Below are 16868 nucleotides of genomic sequence, written 5' to 3' on the forward strand. Positions count from 1 at the left end.
AGGCACAAGCTTGCTGCAGGAGGTGGTCTACTTGGTGAGCCAGGGGGCCGACCCTGATGAAATCGGCTTGATGAACATTGATGAGCAGCTCCCGGTCTTGGAGTACCCGCAGCCGGGCCTGGACATCATCAAGGTACCTCTCTGGGCCAGCGGCACCCAGCCCTGGGGATCCCCTGGGGACCCTGAGTGATGATTGCTCCTGCACAGGGGCCCACAGGCGGAGGGAGGGCAGAGAGCTCCCAGTGACAGCCAGGTGAGAGACCTATAGGCCTGAAGCCCTTGGCAGTGACCCTAAGATTGGAACAGTGGGTGATGTGGGTGACTTGGCGGTACAAAGGAGGCTCCCCACTGTGGCTCACCCCATCTGTCGTGGGAGCTGAGGAGGGTGCGTTTGCATCCAGCATTTGGTATCAGGAATGGGATAAACATTATCCCGAAGGGCTGTCCATCCTGGTGCTCAGATGCAGCTGGGATCGTCCCCACCCCCTTCCTATCCTTGTCACCTCGAAGCTCAGGCCTCATTTCCCACGTGGACTGCCTGTCCATTCCCTCACTAGGTGAGCATTCTGATGTAGACCTCTGAGAGCGCCTCTGCCCCCGTTTCACTGCTCTCAGTATCCAGTCCAGAGGCTGTCTACACGTCTCTGCCTGCACCCCAGCCTCCAGTGTTCGTCCAGCTGCATCTGGGTGTTTGCACCCCAGTGTGTACCTCCAACCTGTGCTGATGCATCTGTGGAGCCCTTTGGTAGATCCTTGCTGGGCACCCAGCAGGGCGCTGCCCTTGGCACTGGGGTGCAGCCGAGGACAAAACTGACAATGTTGTGTCGTGACCCTCAGAGAACTTGCGTTCTGGGGAGGGAGACCAGCAGGGGAGGAAGAGCAAGAAGCCGTGGTTACATGGTGGTCAGCACTGTGTGGGGACCAACGTGGGACAGGACACAGGACGGCAGGCCTCCCTGGGGGCCAGCTGAGTACGGTCCTCAAAGGCTGGGCAGGCGAGCTGGGGCAGGGGCAGCAGTGCGCGTGGGCCTGGCACGTTCCAGGAGCAGCAGGAAGACCCAACGCTGATGTGACTGAGTTATTAGCGGTGCTGCTGTGCGCCTCGGCCTCCTTTGCTGCCCTTCACGGTCTGGGCAGACCCCCTGAGCAGACCCCCATGACCGTGACTGGTTGGCTCATGCTCCGTGTGCCCAGGGACGGACTATGTCCTGTTCAGTCTGGAGGGCAGCCAGATCTCGGGTGAGAAGTTTCTCAGGTGGAGTGCGGGTCTTGACCCTTAGAAAGGCCCTGAGATAAGTGAGCAGCTGCATGTCCTCTGAATGCCTCTCCCTCTGACCCTTTGCAGGAGCTGACGTCTCCCCGCCTCATCAAAAGCCACCTTCCCTACCGCTTCCTGCCCTCTGATCTCCACAACGGTGATTCTAAGGTAACCCCACTCCCCACCCCCCTTTGGCAGAGCTCCCGACAGGCAGAGCCAGCCCAGCGGTGCTCTGGGCAACCGTCCTGAGCTCCTCGAGGCACAGGTGTGTGGAGACCCAGCAGAGGCCGTCCCTGAGCTTATATGGCCTTTTGTCCATGTTTCCTTTTAAAAAAAAAAGAATTTATTTATTTATCTATCTACCTACCTACCTATTTATTTGAGAGCGAGGCAGAGACACAGGCAGAGGGAGAAGCAGGCTCCACACAGGGAGCCTGATGTGGGACACAATCCTGGGACCCGGGGCCACGCCCTGAGCCAAAGGCAGACGCTCAACCCCTGAGCCACCTGGGCGTCCCTTGTCCATGTTTCTAATTTGGGTTTTTCCTTACAGTCGAACTTGGGCTTGACTAGCCTTAGTCCAGCGTCTGCTCCTGTGTTAGCCTGAGGCCCCAGCGCTGCTTTCATGGTCTCTGGTTCTTCTCATTTTCTCAGCGTGATGAGGCCTCTAATTCTCATCACCGATGTCAGGACCGGCCTGTTTCTGTGTCCCACTCATTGTAAAGTCGTGGTGTAGGACAGAAATGTAGTAACACACTCAGGCACGGTTCTACCAGATGCTGTTACACGGAGGAGGGTGAGCCTCTGCTGGAGCCGAGGCTGTGCACATCTGGGGCTGACCTGGGGGCTGACCTCGGGGCTGGAGGTGGGTCGTCCGTTCAGAGTGGGTTGGAGGAGCAGCCCCTGAGCCGTCCCTCTGTCCCGCCACAGGTCATATACATGGCTCGGAACCCCAAGGACCTGGTGGTGTCCTACTACCAGTTCCACCGCTCCCTGCGGACCATGAGCTACCGAGGCACCTTCCAGGAGTTCTGCCGGCGATTTATGAACGACAAGCGTAAGTGTCTCAGGCTGCGCGGACGGCTCCTTCACTGAACCCCTGTGTGTCCTTGCACTTTGCCCACATTCCCCACAAGTCCTGTGATGACCACGCAGGTTGGGCCTGTTTTCCCGCTGTCGGGTGGAGGAGCAGGGCTGCGGGGTGACTGGGAAGCTCGTCAAGAGTCGTGGCCAGGGTGCAGCAGAGCGGGCGTCCAAGTCGGAAGCCCTTCTCTCTCATCTGCATCATTGGGGTCCTGAAACGTTCCCCAGTTAGAAGCATTCCTCTTCCTGCCTGGATTTCGGACAGTAAAAGCAGAGGCCTGGATAACTCTGTTCTTGGTGACAGAGGCCCGGAGACGTGGCCCCCAGCCCCGGGCTGAATGATGGGCGAGGTGTGCTTTGGGTGAGGGGCCAGGCAGTGATCTGCAGCAGATGCGGGGCGGGGAGGCAGCTTGCCAGGGCCCTTCTGCATCTCCCCTCCTCGGGGCAGGAAGAGACCGGGTCACACCCACTGCACAGCGGCCTTGGTGGTGAGGTCAGCAGCCCCTGCCCGAGGTGGCTCCCCTGCTGCCATCCGTGGCTTCTCCAGGCACCCTTCCAGGACCCACAAGTGGGAGTTCAGTGGGGGCTTGCACCCGGAAGGCCCGAGATGGCCACATCAGCACTTTGATTAAATCTGGACTGAGACGATTCCATACCCATGTCTGAAAATACACTTTCTGTTTTATTTTGTAACTCAAGTCTTAGTGTTTGGCCCCGCTGTCCAGGTTGTGTCCCAGTTGGAGGTTCTGCAGTGAGATTGTGTGGCCAGCCTGGGGTGAGGTGCAGGGGGGTGAAGCCTGGAATATAGTGCCCCAGATGAGCTCCAGGCGGCCGAGCGGGATGGAAGGCCCAACCCTCATGCATGCACTGGGGCTCCCGGGGCCCTCAGTGCTAGAGCCCCCCCGAATCTGCTTCAGCGGTGCTGGGGGAGGGCCCAGGGGAGGAGGCCACAGCACCTGCCCCACCGCCCCCAAGCTGGAAGGCCTTCTGCCCAGCCTGCCCTTCGCCCGGCCTCCCTACCGTCTGGCTCAGGCCCTTCATGGTCTGCCTGACATTCGGAGGAAGCCGTCACTGCGGCTTCCACAACCATGTTCTTAAGTCTCAGCATGTTCTCCTGCCTCTAGAGAAGCAGCGAGTGGCACGGGGACGGCGCCCCAGGAAGACCAGGTGGCCACCAAGTTCAGACTGCCTCCCAGTGTGGGTCTTAGATTACCTCCTGCTCAGGCCAGAGTGGTTACAAGTCCTCCTCAGGCCTCTCCATGTTTTAAAGGTCCCAGCCCAACACTGAAGTCCAAGGTCACACACACTTGCCATGATCCCACCAAAGCCTCTTGACACGCACACTTAGCTCCCCCACATCCCCTCGGGTCTCCCAGTGTTGGCTGCCAGCGTACTGCAGCTTGGGCCCTGGAGGCTCGCATTCTCTCCTGTGGTTCTGAAGAATTTGAAGAATGAGGTGTAGGAGCAGTGGCACGGCCATCCTTACTCATAGAGTGAGCTTGGAGGACCCGCTGATGGTTGGGGTGTTGTGACCTGTGCACTGGGGTGGGGGGTGCCTGGGGCTGCATGCCCAGGGGCCAGGAGCATGGGAGACTCGCCCTGTAGGCAGGGTGGGCCGCTGGTCCCTCAGATCATCTGCTGGGGTGAGCACACTGGGCTCCAGGAGCAGAGGGACCCAGGTGGGCGGCGGCAGGGGGTGCCTTCCCAGGGTGACACATCCTGAGTGGGAAAGGCGGTGTCCCTGCCAGCAAGGTCTGTACCCCTCTCTGCACCTGCTAACCAGAGCTTGGAGAGACGCAGGCACGTGCTGGCCTTGTGATCACCGACCCCGTGTGAGTGACCACTGTCCCCATGCCTCCCTGTCTCCACCACCTGTGTTCTCGTGTGCAGCGACCGCTCTCCTCAGCCCTCACTGTCCCCACGTCACCCCTCCTGCTCAGCCCCCATGGTGTCCCCTGTGGGCTCTGCTTGCTTGTTCTGCAAATTTTCTCACGCAGCCCCTTGGAACGACAGGGTTTTCTTAGCCTGTGTGTTCATGGCTGTTGGACTCCTGCTCTGTCCCAGGGCTCAGGTCACCTGGACTGCGTGCCTGCTTGGGCCCCGACTCGGGAGGCCGGTTCTCTTCTCGGGGCCCCCGTGACCATTAGCCTGTCGGTGAGTGGGTCCTCATCGCCTTCTCTGGCCTCCGCCTTGTCTTCCCTCCAGTGGGAAGGAGGGCCCCCCAGGGTGTTTGCAGTGAGGGGGACCCCAGGCCCAGCAGCTGGACCTCTTCAGTGAGGAGACCGAGGCCCTCGCAGGCCAGGATTTACCCCTCGGTGGGTCCCAAACCAGGCCTTTTGGCTGAATCCCTGTCCCTTCTGTTCTGTCGTTTCTGCCTCTGTCCCCTGACTGTGCCAGAGCCCCTGCTTCCTTCCTCGTAAAATGCCGGCTGGGGTCTGGTTGGGCTGCAGGGCCCTTTCTGCTGAGATCGCGCCTTTAGGGCAGCCTCGGCGCCTCCCTTGGGCTGTGGGGCCAGGCTGCTGCGGTACTGCCACCTGCTGGCGAGACGGCAGGCGGCCGGTGGTGGTCTTGGGTTTTCGCAGCCTCCGTCAGGTGTTTAAGTCTACAAGCTTCTTGGAGGCTGCGTTTTCTGCTTGAGGTGTGGCCCTGGCAGCGGCAGCAGCAGTCCCCCGCCACCCCGCCACCCCACCCCTCGGGACCCAGTGTGAGTCCTGCCAGAGGGGACGGAGCTCGCGCTTCCCTCCGCAGGCCCATGCGCTCTCGCCGCGCCCAGCCACTCCGGGAGGCAGGTTCTGTGTCACTCCCCTTGAGGAGGACGAGGCTCCAGAACCTGAAGCGGCCTGTCCAGGTCACACGGCCAGTGCAGAACACAGAGGCTGTGTCCTTTGCTGTTCTGCTGTGCTCCCTCTGTCTCTCTGACCTGGGCACTGTGCTCCCAGCCACCTTGATGGCCCCGTGTTCCTTACACCGTCAAGCCCATCTGCAATTGTTGTGCACGCTTCAGGGTTTGTCTTCACGTGGGGTGGGCCCTCTGTGCCCCCCTCCCAGAAGTGGTCACTCCATATCCTCACCACCTGTGTCCTTGGAGATTCCCCCAGGGCCGGGAACTTCTCGAGCCCGACTGTGAAGGGGGATCCATAGGCCCAATGTTTGTGAGGTGGACAGGCACCCAGGTGAGCCGGGGTGAGGGCAGAAGGGCCACCACTCCTGGCTGGCACCTGGTATGCAGCTGGGCTGCTTGCTGGTGGCCGGTGGGGCCAGACATTCTCTGGCAGAGGCCTTCCTCTGTTTAATGCAGAAGCCCCCTTGGAAGTCTCATCTCTGCGTGAGTAGCTGGGTGAGAATCTTTAGTTCTTATAAAGAACGTTTTGAAGCGGCCTGGCTATGCTGATTGGCACATCCCCCACCTGCCCCTGTGACCCTCACCCCAAACCAAAGCCCTGAGGAGTGTAGGGAGTGCAGGGGCTGTGGTGAGGGGTGTGAGCCTCGTGCATCAGGATGGAGCCTGCTGCCTGTCTTCATCTCTTCTACTCAGCGTTGAGTCCTCTTGCCTGGCAGGGCCTCATGCTCCGGTCTCAGTACCTCCCACACCTCTGCCGGCAGCAGCAACTGGCCCTATGTCTCAGTTCCACTGGGCGTCGATCTCTTCCCAGTGACCACATATCAAACAGAAACTCTTGGGTGCCAGTAGCATCCATCCCCCACGTGAGCAGAGGCCTTTGCCCAGTGGCCAGGTCTTCAAGGCTTCCAGGAGGTGGGGGCGGGAGGGAGGCTGGGAACTCGTGGCAGGAGAGACTTGCACACGAAGCCTAAGGGACGTGGACTTGAGGAGGGGCTCCTCTGTGGGATGCCCCTGGAGCTGAGAGCTTGTTTCTCTCTTCCTGAACCACAGCTCCTGGGCCATAAGAGGGGAGCCTTCCAGAAGGCAGGGGCCAGGCCACCCCACTTATGCATGTTTACTCCCCCCAGGCTGTGACTCACCTGTCCCCTTGTCTCCACAGTAGGCTACGGCTCCTGGTTTGAGCACGTGCAGGAGTTCTGGGAGCACCGCATGGACTCGAACGTGCTTTTCCTCAAGTATGAAGACATGCACCGGGTGAGTGCTTCAGGGGGCAGGGGTGCGGGCCAGCGCCCCGGCCCTGAGCTCCAATGCAGGAGGCTGCACTGCACAGCCTCTCCCAGATCCCTCGGCTTCCAGAGAAAGGAGTCTGAAGTTCCAGGTGTGCCCACAGTGCTCCCGGGCTGGTGCTGTGGCCTTCGGGCTGTGCTGGCCCAGGAGGGACCCTGCTCCAGGCGCCAAGGCTAAGGGCTGAGGTGGCAGGGTCCGATTTTCTCTTCTCGGCCTGTTGGCCTTACAGCAGCAGCATCAGGCTGTTCACACGGGGCATGTTCGTCAGTGCCTGGTGTGGGGCTTGGGGGAGGGAATGGCATGAGGTGGCTGCCACCTAACATTCCAGGCTCGGCCGTGCTGTTGGAGCAGTTGAAGGCAGGACCTTGCTTGAGCCCTGGAGACCTCACCATGTGAAGGGGCCCACTGGCCACACAGGCCACACGCCACGGCGTCACTGCCCTTAGCACTTTGAGGGCCGTAGGTACTGTGTGCTGAGTCCTGTCTGAAGTTCTTTGTGCGTGTTTTGGCTCACTTAGTTCTAGGAGCCTTTTACCCTCTCTGCTGAGGCTGGAGCATCTCTGGAGGGACATTGTCAGGTTTCCTCTTTTTTACGACAGACAAAAGACAAGCCTTCCCCGTGTACCTTCCGTCTCTGGGGCTTCTGCTCCACTTTGCTGTCAGTCCCCGCGGAGTTGTCCCCTCCTGAGCCTACTCTGGCCGGTTTCGCCCCATCCCCCCCAGGATGCAGCACCAGGGCCGCTCCATGTTGCTCAGTCTGGCGGGCAGTGTTCACGTCATCCCACCTGGCCTCCCCCTGCACTCGGGACACCACACGGTCCTGTGTCCCCGGCTGCTGTCTCGTGGGTGCTCCATGATGGAAGCCCAGCCCTCAGGCCATGGCTCTTGTCCCATCCTCGCCCCTTCCTGGTGACCCCAGGCCAGATGTGGCCCCTCCCCAGACTCGCCCTCCACTGGAACCCCCTGCACCTTTCCCCGTGAGCCTCTGGTGGAGGCTGTGAACTCGGCGTGTCTAAACCAAGCTAGAGGTTTCCCCTCACATCCTCCATAGCTCCTCCATGTGAGGTCGTGGCAGCCAAGCCTGTCTGTGTCACTCGGGCGAAAGTCAAGAATCATCCTCGACTTCTGACTTCCTCTCACACCCTGTGTCCATCTTCCCAATCCTGCGGCTTCTGTCTTCAAAATACTCCCTCATCTGACCATGTGTCCTGCAGTCTCCATGGTCCGGGTCAGCATCACTTCAGGCCTGGATCATCGCTTGCGTGGACTCCTGGGTGTTCTCCCTGCGTCCCCTGAGGCCTGCGCACTGTGCCTCGGCTGCTCCGCTGGTGCCCACGCCGGTCAGATCGCGCCCCTTCTGGCTGCATGTTGCTCTGGGTGCAGGTCAGGGCCCACTTGGTGGCCCGGTGCCTGGGCGTCCGGCTCCACGCTGGCCTGCTTGCCATTCCTTCAGCTGGTGTGTGGACTTCTGTTTCAGGACCTGTACGTGGCCTTGCCTGGAATGTTCCTCCCCTCTGGTGTCCGCACGGGTCACTCCCTAACTTCATCTGGGTCTTGGCTCCTGTCAATGACCCTTCCCCTGGTCCCCACTTGAAATCGGCCCCTCCGCTCCCAGCACTTCTCTTTTCCGCATTTTTCTCTGCCGCATTTACCATCCCATCCTGTATTTTATTCTTTGTGTCTGTGTTTTGCTCACTGTCCCCTCCACCAGAATAAGCTCCACGGGGGCTATGAGTTTGGGAGCCTATTTATGCTTTTAAGTCCGAGCCTGACGCAGAAGATTCTCAGGGAGTGTCTGTGGGTCGAATGGATGGCTTCACCATAGGAGCCCTTTCTCCCTATTAGGAAGCCAGGGGCCCGGGGAGCTGTGGGACCGGTGGTGGGGGAGCAGGGCCTGGTCTGGCTCCTTGCCGGGGCCCTGACCACTCCCTGCAGTTGGTGGTGGTGAGCAGGCAGGGAGGACGGCACCAGGCCGAGCAGCCTGGTGTCCTGACCGAGGCGGTGGCCCAGGTGAAGGCGTTCATCTGCCTGTTGGGTCCGGGAGAGTCCCCGTGGTTCCTGGTGGTGGGAGTGGGGACTCAGTGACGCTGGGCAAGGTCAGCAGGGCCTGGGGTGGAATTTGGACTCGATCATACTGGAGATCCGCTGGGAAACACGGAAGGAAGAGCAGGCTCTATGTGAAGACAGAGAGCTCACTTTAGGCCTTGCTAAGTGTGCGGGGACTGTAAGGCAAAGCAGGGGTGCCGTGAGCAGCAGACCACATGACCCAAGCTCAGAAAGGGGGCGAGTGGTTTGGGACCCCCCGTGAGTCCTGCCTCTGCTGCCTGTGTCCTCATGCAGCCTCCCACACGGACGCCGGGCTGGGCCACGGGAGTTTGGAGACCTGGATAGGTACGCTGCAAGCAGGGGCTGGGGGGCCCGTGTGCTGGGGCTGGCCCTTGCAGAACACATAGGGACGCCACGGGGAGGAGAATAGGTGGCCCAGCCGCCAGCCCTGCCTGGCTGACAGGCATGTGAGCAAGGCCACCACGGGGTTCCCAGGCCCCAGGAGGGTGCAGGGGCTGACCTGGTGTTGGAAGTGGACATCTCACCTTGGGACCCGTGTGGGCCCTGTAAGCCGGGAGACGAGACGGAGGATCGGGAGGCATCATCTTGGAACAGGGCCTGACGCGGGCAGGCCTGGCAGTTGGTGGGCCCTCAGCAAGCATCTGTCCCTGTTCTTCCCACCCATCAGGGAGCTGCAGCGCACACTTGAGGTCAGGTGTACAGACTGCAAGTCTACAACTTGCTAGACTTCTTAGAAGCACACATCTGCGTGTCATCCAGATCGTCATCCAGATCGAGATCCAGAACATTCTGGCCTTTTCTGGTTAACGCCTCTGCTTCCCAGAGGCAACCACTCTTCTGACCTCTGCTGGTTCAGATTAGTTGCGCTTGTTTTTGAACCTCCCAGGAATGGGCGCCTGGGTGTGCGCGCTGACATCTGGCTGCTTTTGCTCAGTGTAGCGTCTTGAGGTTCGTGTGCTTTGTGTGGCAGGGTGGTTCTCCTGTCCCCGTGGTATTTGTTCCATTGCAGCAGGAATCGCCACTGCCTATCAGTCCCTCAGTGTTGCTGTTTGGGGTGGTTATGAGTGGAGTGCTGTGAACGTTCTCACATCTTGGTGGACGTAAGCTTTCTTTTTCCCTGGGTGCCTACCCGGGGTGGGTGTGCTGAGGCTGGGCGTGCAGCTCCGCTGCTTACATTATGCCTTGTGCACTCCCGGGCTGCAGGCCTGGTGTGGAAGAAGAAGCTTGTGCAGCTGCAAACAGCTGCAGGGACCAGGGGCCCGGAGACCAGCTTCTTCCCAGAGCTGCAGGAGAATTGGCTGTTGTAGTTACTAAAGCAATCGGGAGTGGGACGCCACCTTTATGTAGGCTCCGTAGCTAAAACACAGGTTTGTGCCTGCCTCCTCTGGGTTCAGGCCAGGCGGTTAAAGGTGAGTGTTCACTCTCTGCCTTACTAGGCCCCTCAGGGAAAAATGTAGACCAGCTGCTTTCGATTGAAATCCAGACCGCCAGCCCCACCTGCACCTGTCTCCGCCTGGACCGGTGCTTCCAATGCCAAAGGGACCAAATGGCATTTCTTGCGGTCAAGGTCATCATTTCTAATTGTTGACTCTTTTTCCAGAAACCTCGGTAAGGGCCTGGATGTGTTTAATAGAAATGAAGTGACTGTACGTCCCATTTTTAGGAATTCACATTGTTTACATTTTATTCCAAAAAAATAGCCCCCAAGTGAACATCACTGGTCTCCAGGAGTGTGAACAGGCCTGGCACGTTCTCACCTTGGGGCTAGATGATAGTACTTAGCACCTGCGCTCTTGCTGTCCCCCTTTCCCCCCCCTCCCCTGCCCCGGTGCATTCCCCCAGGAACTCCTACATCTCACCCTGTGCTGTGGACTGCCCTGGTGTGTCACCCCACAAAGCCTGCGGTCCCCCGTGAGGTATTGTTGCCAGCCACAGGTGAGGAGTCTTGACTATGACCAGGTGGCCGTGCTGGGGCTGGAGCCATGAAGCTTGAGAGGTCCTGCAAGCTGCCCGGAACTACGCTGGGCACACGCTGGTGAACGTGCCTTCCTCCCCGGGTGGATGTTACACCAGTGGTGTGTTGTCCCCATTAGGGTTCCGTTGGCTGCTCTAGCAGTCTGGGTCCCTCTCCTGTGCCGTCCCCTCTGAGGGCTGGTGTCTTAAATCTCTGCTGCTGCTTTTTTATTTTCAGTTACAGATACTGGGTGACAGGGCAAGCGAGAGGAACTCTTTCTCTTCCTTTTTATCTTAACATTTCTGGCGCTTCTGATCCTGGCCAACCATGTGCCCAGGGCTTAGAGCCGAGCACCTACGCCTCTGCCTCTGCCCGGTGGGAGCCCCTGAGCGGGGACAGCTGCAAAAGCAGGGCGCAGAGCCCAGTGGTGATTACCGAGGGAATCCAGAGAGAAGCCGACACTCAATCCCCAGAACCTTCAGCTCTCCCAGAACCTTTTTTTTTTTTTAAGGTTTGCAAATTACCACAGCAAAGAAATTAAATGGGTTTCTTTATCATAGGACTTCTCAGGGGCTTTACTCTGCTAGCTGCTTTATAAACCACCAAGGAGGCAACAGCCTCCAGCGTTTCCCTGAGTGGAACCTGGATGTTGCCAGAATTGGGGGACTGCCTGGTGGCAGGTCAGGGTTCTGGGCACAACATTTAGCCACGCACAGATTGAGAATATGAGGCGCCTTGGTAGTTCCCAGGGAAAAGAGCGGCGATGGGGAAGGGCTGTGTGTGGTGAGCAGGTGTGTGCCCCTCCTGAGACTCAGGCTGTGTCCCTCATGCTCCCACTATCCCGAAGGGTGGGGTGTCAGGGTCCAGACATGGCTTTATGTCCGTCGAGTCCAGCGTAACTGAATCCTCCCAGCAAGTCAGCTCCTCCTGCTGGCCCAGGTAGGCTGGCCCTGGGGCCTGTGTGGGGTCCCAGGGGCCTCCTTGCTTTTCCAGCTGACTGCATGGAAGGAAGGGGAAGGAGAGAGTGAGCCGGTCTGGGCCCTGGCACGGTTCGGAAGTGAATTTTTACGTCTTACTGCTGTTTTAAAATGACCACAGTGCTCTCAAGACCTCACGTCTGCTGCAAGTCCCCCAGAGGCCTGGGGTCTGAATTCCAGCCCTGCCACTTGAGAACTGAGTGCCTGGGGGCAATTTCTTAACCTGAGTTTATTTCCAGACAAGACCACTATCAGGCTCGTCTCCAGGACCCAGTAAGGAAGTGTGTGCAGAGTACCTGGCGAGAGACCAGCCGAGAGTCTTAGGTCGGCAGAGGCGCCTCCTCTGACAGGCTCCTCTCTCTGCTCTTGTGTTCCAGGACCTGGTGACGATGGTGGAGCAGCTGGCCAGATTCCTGGGGGTGTCCTGTGACAAGGCGCAGCTGGAGGCCCTGAGCGAGCACTGCCACCAGCTAGTGGACCAGTGCTGCAACGCTGAGGCCCTGCCCGTGGGCCGGGGTACGCGCCCTGCCCCCCTCCCCTACTGCTGCCTGGGGCCCCCACAGCAGCATTCCCTGCCCTGGGCCCAGTTTCCCCAGGGCTCTCTGCTCCGTGAGGGCAGGAAGGTCCTCCAAGAGCCGTGTGGGGGCCCCGTGGCCAGGACTGCACCTGCGGCTGTGCAAGTGGCCTCGTGGGGCACGCGGGGTGACGGCCGGGATTTCGTTGGCAAGTTGTTTCAAGCAGGCGCCCTCTCGGACAGCCCCTCGGGGCACAGCCCGGGGCTGGGGCTGGGGAGCTTCGCGGCCCCATGCCGGGCACTGCCGCTCCCCTGTGCTCGCACGGTGGGTCCAGCGCCGGGGTGGCCTGTCGCGGGGCTGCCCCAGGGCTGCTCCCGGGGAGGCCGGCCCTCGCTTCTCCTGCGCATGAGGCCCTTTGAGGCAGGGACGTAGGCCAGGCAGGAGCCCCTGCGGATCTGCCTGGAGTGCTGTCCGTCCTTCAAGGCTCGGGACACTCGAAACGGCTTGACTGTGGAGCATCAGGCCTTAGAATGGCTCGACTCCTAGGTGGTGGCCGTGGCCACATAAACGCCCTCTTGGCAAGTATGGATTCCCTGTGACACTCGGTGTTGTGGACCTGCCGTTGGTTCCCAGCTGTGTGGATTCGGAGCTTCCTCGGGCGGCAGAGTGTTTGAGGCACCGGGCCAGAGGTGCCGCTGGAGCCCGCAGCCTGGGCTGGTGGGCGGGGCCGGGCCCCGTGTCCCTGGAGGGGCCTTGGGAGCTTCTCCAGCTCCTCTCTAGAAAGTGCTCTTCTCTACCAAGGGGCTGGTGGGGGCGGCTGTCTGGCTGACAGGGCAGTTCCGAAGGTCAGGGGGTGAGCGATCCAATGAGACCACGGTACCTCACCAGTGATTTCCTGGCTGCATCTTCACAAATATTTATTATTTAAAATTTATTTGCTATTTTTTAGTTTTGCTTTTGCTGTGTTTTGTTATCCTTGGATGTGACCTTCTCTCCAAAATACCCCTTTTGGTTCATTTGCGTGGTAAAGAAGTGTCAAGAACATACTGCGTGCCCATATGCTCCTTCTGATGTGTTTGCTTTATCATTGTTTACCTTGGTTTTGCTTTATTTCAGTTCTTTGATTTTGTTTTCTTTTAGCACATTGCCTCTTTGCTCAGAAGACCTCCTTTCGTTGGTGAGAACGCAGGGCTGGAGTAGCCAGCTGCATTGCTTAGATTTGATTCATATCACAGCATAAATTGCACTGTCTTGATTCCAAACCCTAAACCAGGTGGGTGACTCCTTTGATGAGCTCTCAGCTGAGAAAAATAATCAGGGAAAAATATATATATAGTGTGGTTGGTCTAGAAGCTTCTCATTTTGTCCCTGAGTTCTCATTAGAGGGTAGCAAGAACAATTTCTCTTCTTGGATTTTTTTTTTTTTTCCCTCTCTGACACCGACATAGTTTTTCATTACCAGAGAGGAAGCTGTTGGCACATTAGATCTGGCGGCTCAGCGTTTGCGGGGTTGCAGTTTCATACTTGAGGTCTTGCCGGGACAAGGACTTCTGTTAATAAGGGACCTAATGAAGGATATTTGCTGCAGACAGCCAGGGCTCTGACCTCAGAGATGCTGACTGGGAAGGAATCCGAATCGACCATTTCAGTCCCCTGAGGCTGTTAAAAGCCCGGTGGCGACGCTTGGGGGATGGTCTTCACTGCTCCTGGAGCTGGGGGCTCGGAACCCCCGCTCCTGACATCCTCCCGGGCGCCGCTCGTGTCTGACCAGACCATCTGAAGGTTTTGTAGTTACAAGAAAAGTGGGTCTGGTGGCCTCGGGCATCCTGAGCTGACTTTCCCTGCTAAGCCTTCCTAAGTGAACAGGTAGCCCGTGCCCCCTCATTAGTCCGCAGGCCCCGGGCTCCTGCATGTCAGCCCGGAGAGGTGTCTGTTTTGGCCGAGTCTCCCTGAGCTGAAGCTGCGCATTGCAGCTGGGCCTCGGCCCGGACTCACTGATGTGGGGGTTGAGTCAGCCAAGAGCACCTCTGGCATCTAGTTGCCAAAAGCCAGTTTACAATGCGACTCTTCTCCCTTTAAATTCCTCCCCAAGGCTGCATGGGCATGCTTCTCAAAATCTTCACCCTTGACCCGGTCAGAAGGCATCCTACTCACCATAAAAGGTTTCTGCCTTTTTGGATGATTTTTTGTTGTTGTTTTTCCTTTTCAAATTCTCCAGAACCAAATGCCGCCTTGGTGGAGCTGTTGAGTCGTGAGTGAGTAATGATATCACGGAGGACCCCAGTGCACATGATGCCCAGAGCTGTAGATCCATTCTACAGACAGGGTCCATCCTCTGGGGTGTCATGAATCACCCTCTGCATGCCTGGGTGCCAGCGACACACCAGGGAACAGAGCAGAGGCCCTCCTCACTCGGGAGCCTCAGCTCTGCATACTTGTGCTGCTGGGCTCACGCGGCAGGGAAGGGACACCTCAACAACCAGACTTAGGGAAATGAGCTCAGCTCGTCCGTGGTTCAGGACGATGGTTGGTTCAGGTGGCCTGTCCTGTCCATAGGCCAAGGTCAGAGGGATCTGGGGATAGATCTGGAACCTTCTAGAACCACTTCCAAGGCTTCCTTTGGTTCGGTGTCTGGCCCGACAGCAAGTGAATTCAGCAAATTCTGCTCTCGTTTGTGTTCCAGGAAGAGTCGGGCTGTGGAAGGACATCTTCACCGTCTCCATGAACGAGAAGTTTGACTTGGTGTATAAACAGAAGATGGGAAAGTGTGACCTCACGTTTGACTTTTATTTATAATAACAGCAACAGCAAACTTGCATGCTCACAATACCCAGACACTCTACTAGCTAAAAGTCCCGTATGCACTCATTTGTTCCCTGCTGGACGAACTCCGGAAGCAGTGAGGCCCAGGGGAGGGAGGGAAGCAGCCGAGACGCCGGAGGGAGAGGGGCCCTGCTTCCGACCCAGAGCAGCTGTCTTGCCTTGGGGATTGGAAGTCTCCACATGTCTGATTACAAACGTGGTAAAGAGCGCAGTTCTGATGGCCCGTATCATCAGTATAAAGTCTGTAACATATGCAGCTAGAATGTCTACCTTTTACAACCCCACATTATTTATTGTATTTTATAGAGCTTTTCACTGGAAATTAAATAAATGTCAGTAAACCAAATAAAAGTTCATTTCCGAGGGGACTCAGGAGCGAGCCACACCCGAATGGTAGAGAGATCTCAGGGCTGACTCTTTTATTTTTGTAGTTTTGTTCTGCAAGGCACAGACCTTCTGTTCTCACCTGGCCCGGGATGTGGGTGAGGACACAGGATGAGTAGGGTGGGGGGCGCTTGTTCTTTTTGATGAGTTCAGTTCTTTGTAACCTTCCTGAACAAAGCAGAGACTGCCCGCTGGGCATTTGCAGAAAGGACGCCCCTCTGGTGACTCCCAGCGGGCGGCCTCAAAGGCCCAGTCCCGAGGAACCTGTGGAACATTCCCTGAGGGAACCTGTCCGGTGAGGCCAGCACACGGGGTCTAATGCAGTGACCGAAGAAGCTGCCCCCGAGCCTGTGCGGAATCTGAGTTCTCATTCCGCTCGAGCTCTTCTTCCCTGAGGCAGAAACCCATTTCTGCAGGCAAGCAGATGCTTGACAGTAAGTTCCTGAGACTTGATCACCATTCGGTGTTTCCGTCTGTACCTGCGGCTCTCGGCCACGGGAGAACCATTTGGCGGGTGTGACGCCCTCTTTCGCTCGGACTGGTTGGCCATCTTACCTTTGTACCTCGGTGTACCTGAGGGAGCAGAGGGGGTGTCTTAACCTTGCTTCACTGTGTGGCCCCCATTTGGCTGGAGAAGCATCGAGACCCGGCCAGGTAGCAGCAGGGCCGGCAGCCAGTTCAGATGCGTGTCGCCGCGCTGGTGGGACTGGCGTTGTCCTGGATCTTTACGTGGCGGGAGGGTCGCCGCTGTGTGAGGGTCTCCGTGCTGCGTTGCTGTCTTGGAAAAGGTGCGGAAACGCACCCGTGTTTTATTTGTAAAGGAGCAGCTTGAACAGGGCAGGTGGCATGCAGCATCGCATGGTGGGCTTGGCAGCACCTTTTCTGTGTATCTGTGAGGGAGGCTGCTTTCTGTGAAATTTCTTTTCTATTTTTCTATTTTTAGTACTGTATGGATATTACTGAGCACCACACATGATACGTCTGTGCTTGCTTGCATCTTTAATAAAGACACGTCCCATGCCTTGTGTTGAGCGTCTGCTGATGGGTGAGAGGGGCCGTATTTCAGGGCAACTCGATGTGGGCACCCTGGACGCCAGGTCCCTGGGGCTGACCACAGGGGTCGCAGACCCGCGTTGTCTTGGCTGTTTCCCTCCAATCCAGACGTTCCAAGCGGTGAATCTCCCTCACTGTTTGTCCATTCACTGTTGATCTTTCTTAGAAGCTGAAGGGGGGTGGAGAAAAGGAGATGGGGTGCAGGGCCTGCCCGGGAGGGTCTCGTGTTCCGGATCTGGAGACGGGCCCGGCCGATTGCACTTGCCCACTTTGACTTCCAAAGCACACCTTCCTGATTGCCAGTGGCAGGAGCATCCAGGATGTCGTCTGACCTGACAAAGCTCGGGCTTCCTGTTGTGTTATTTTCAAACAGGCCAGTTCCCTTAGGTCTTGGGGGGAACCCCCAGAGCTGAAGTTGGGCTCTGAAGTTACCCTTGAGCCCTGGGCCCGGGTCAGTCCGTGGAGCGTCCGGTCTGCTGCCCCAGAGGCTCTACTCCCGGGCCGTTTGCAAGTCAGCCGCGAGTCCAGGGGCGGCCGGTGTCTCCCGGCCCCGCGCACTTGCGTCGCTCCTGTCACCCACTCATTTATTCAGGAAGCACGAGAGCCTCCGAGGCCCCGGTGCTGC

At 58.2% G+C, this 16868-nt stretch overlaps 1 protein-coding gene across 2 annotated transcripts in view; it reads left to right on the plus strand.

Moving 5' to 3' along the window:
• Nucleotides 1-16211, plus strand: part of SULT4A1 (sulfotransferase family 4A member 1) — a 33519-nt gene extending 17308 nt beyond the window's left edge. The window contains exons 2-8 of one of the 2 annotated variants that reach the window (XR_012039116.1): nt 3-133; nt 1346-1426; nt 2189-2315; nt 6343-6437; nt 11846-11984; nt 13124-13256; nt 14667-16211. Coding sequence is in view for 1 of the 2 variants with exons in the window: in XM_072843610.1 (XP_072699711.1) it covers nt 3-133; nt 1346-1426; nt 2189-2315; nt 6343-6437; nt 11846-11984; nt 14667-14779 (686 nt within the window). In the remaining variant the exon portion in view is untranslated. The remainder of the gene's footprint in view (nt 1-2; nt 134-1345; nt 1427-2188; nt 2316-6342; nt 6438-11845; nt 11985-13123; nt 13257-14666) is intronic. The other variant, XM_072843610.1, reaches the window with a different exon arrangement.
• Nucleotides 16212-16868: the final 657 nt, after the last annotated feature.

Source organism: Canis lupus, chromosome 11 (assembly GCF_048164855.1).
Source record: "Canis lupus baileyi chromosome 11, mCanLup2.hap1, whole genome shotgun sequence".
In the NCBI taxonomy this organism is placed as follows: domain Eukaryota; kingdom Metazoa; phylum Chordata; class Mammalia; order Carnivora; family Canidae; genus Canis; species Canis lupus.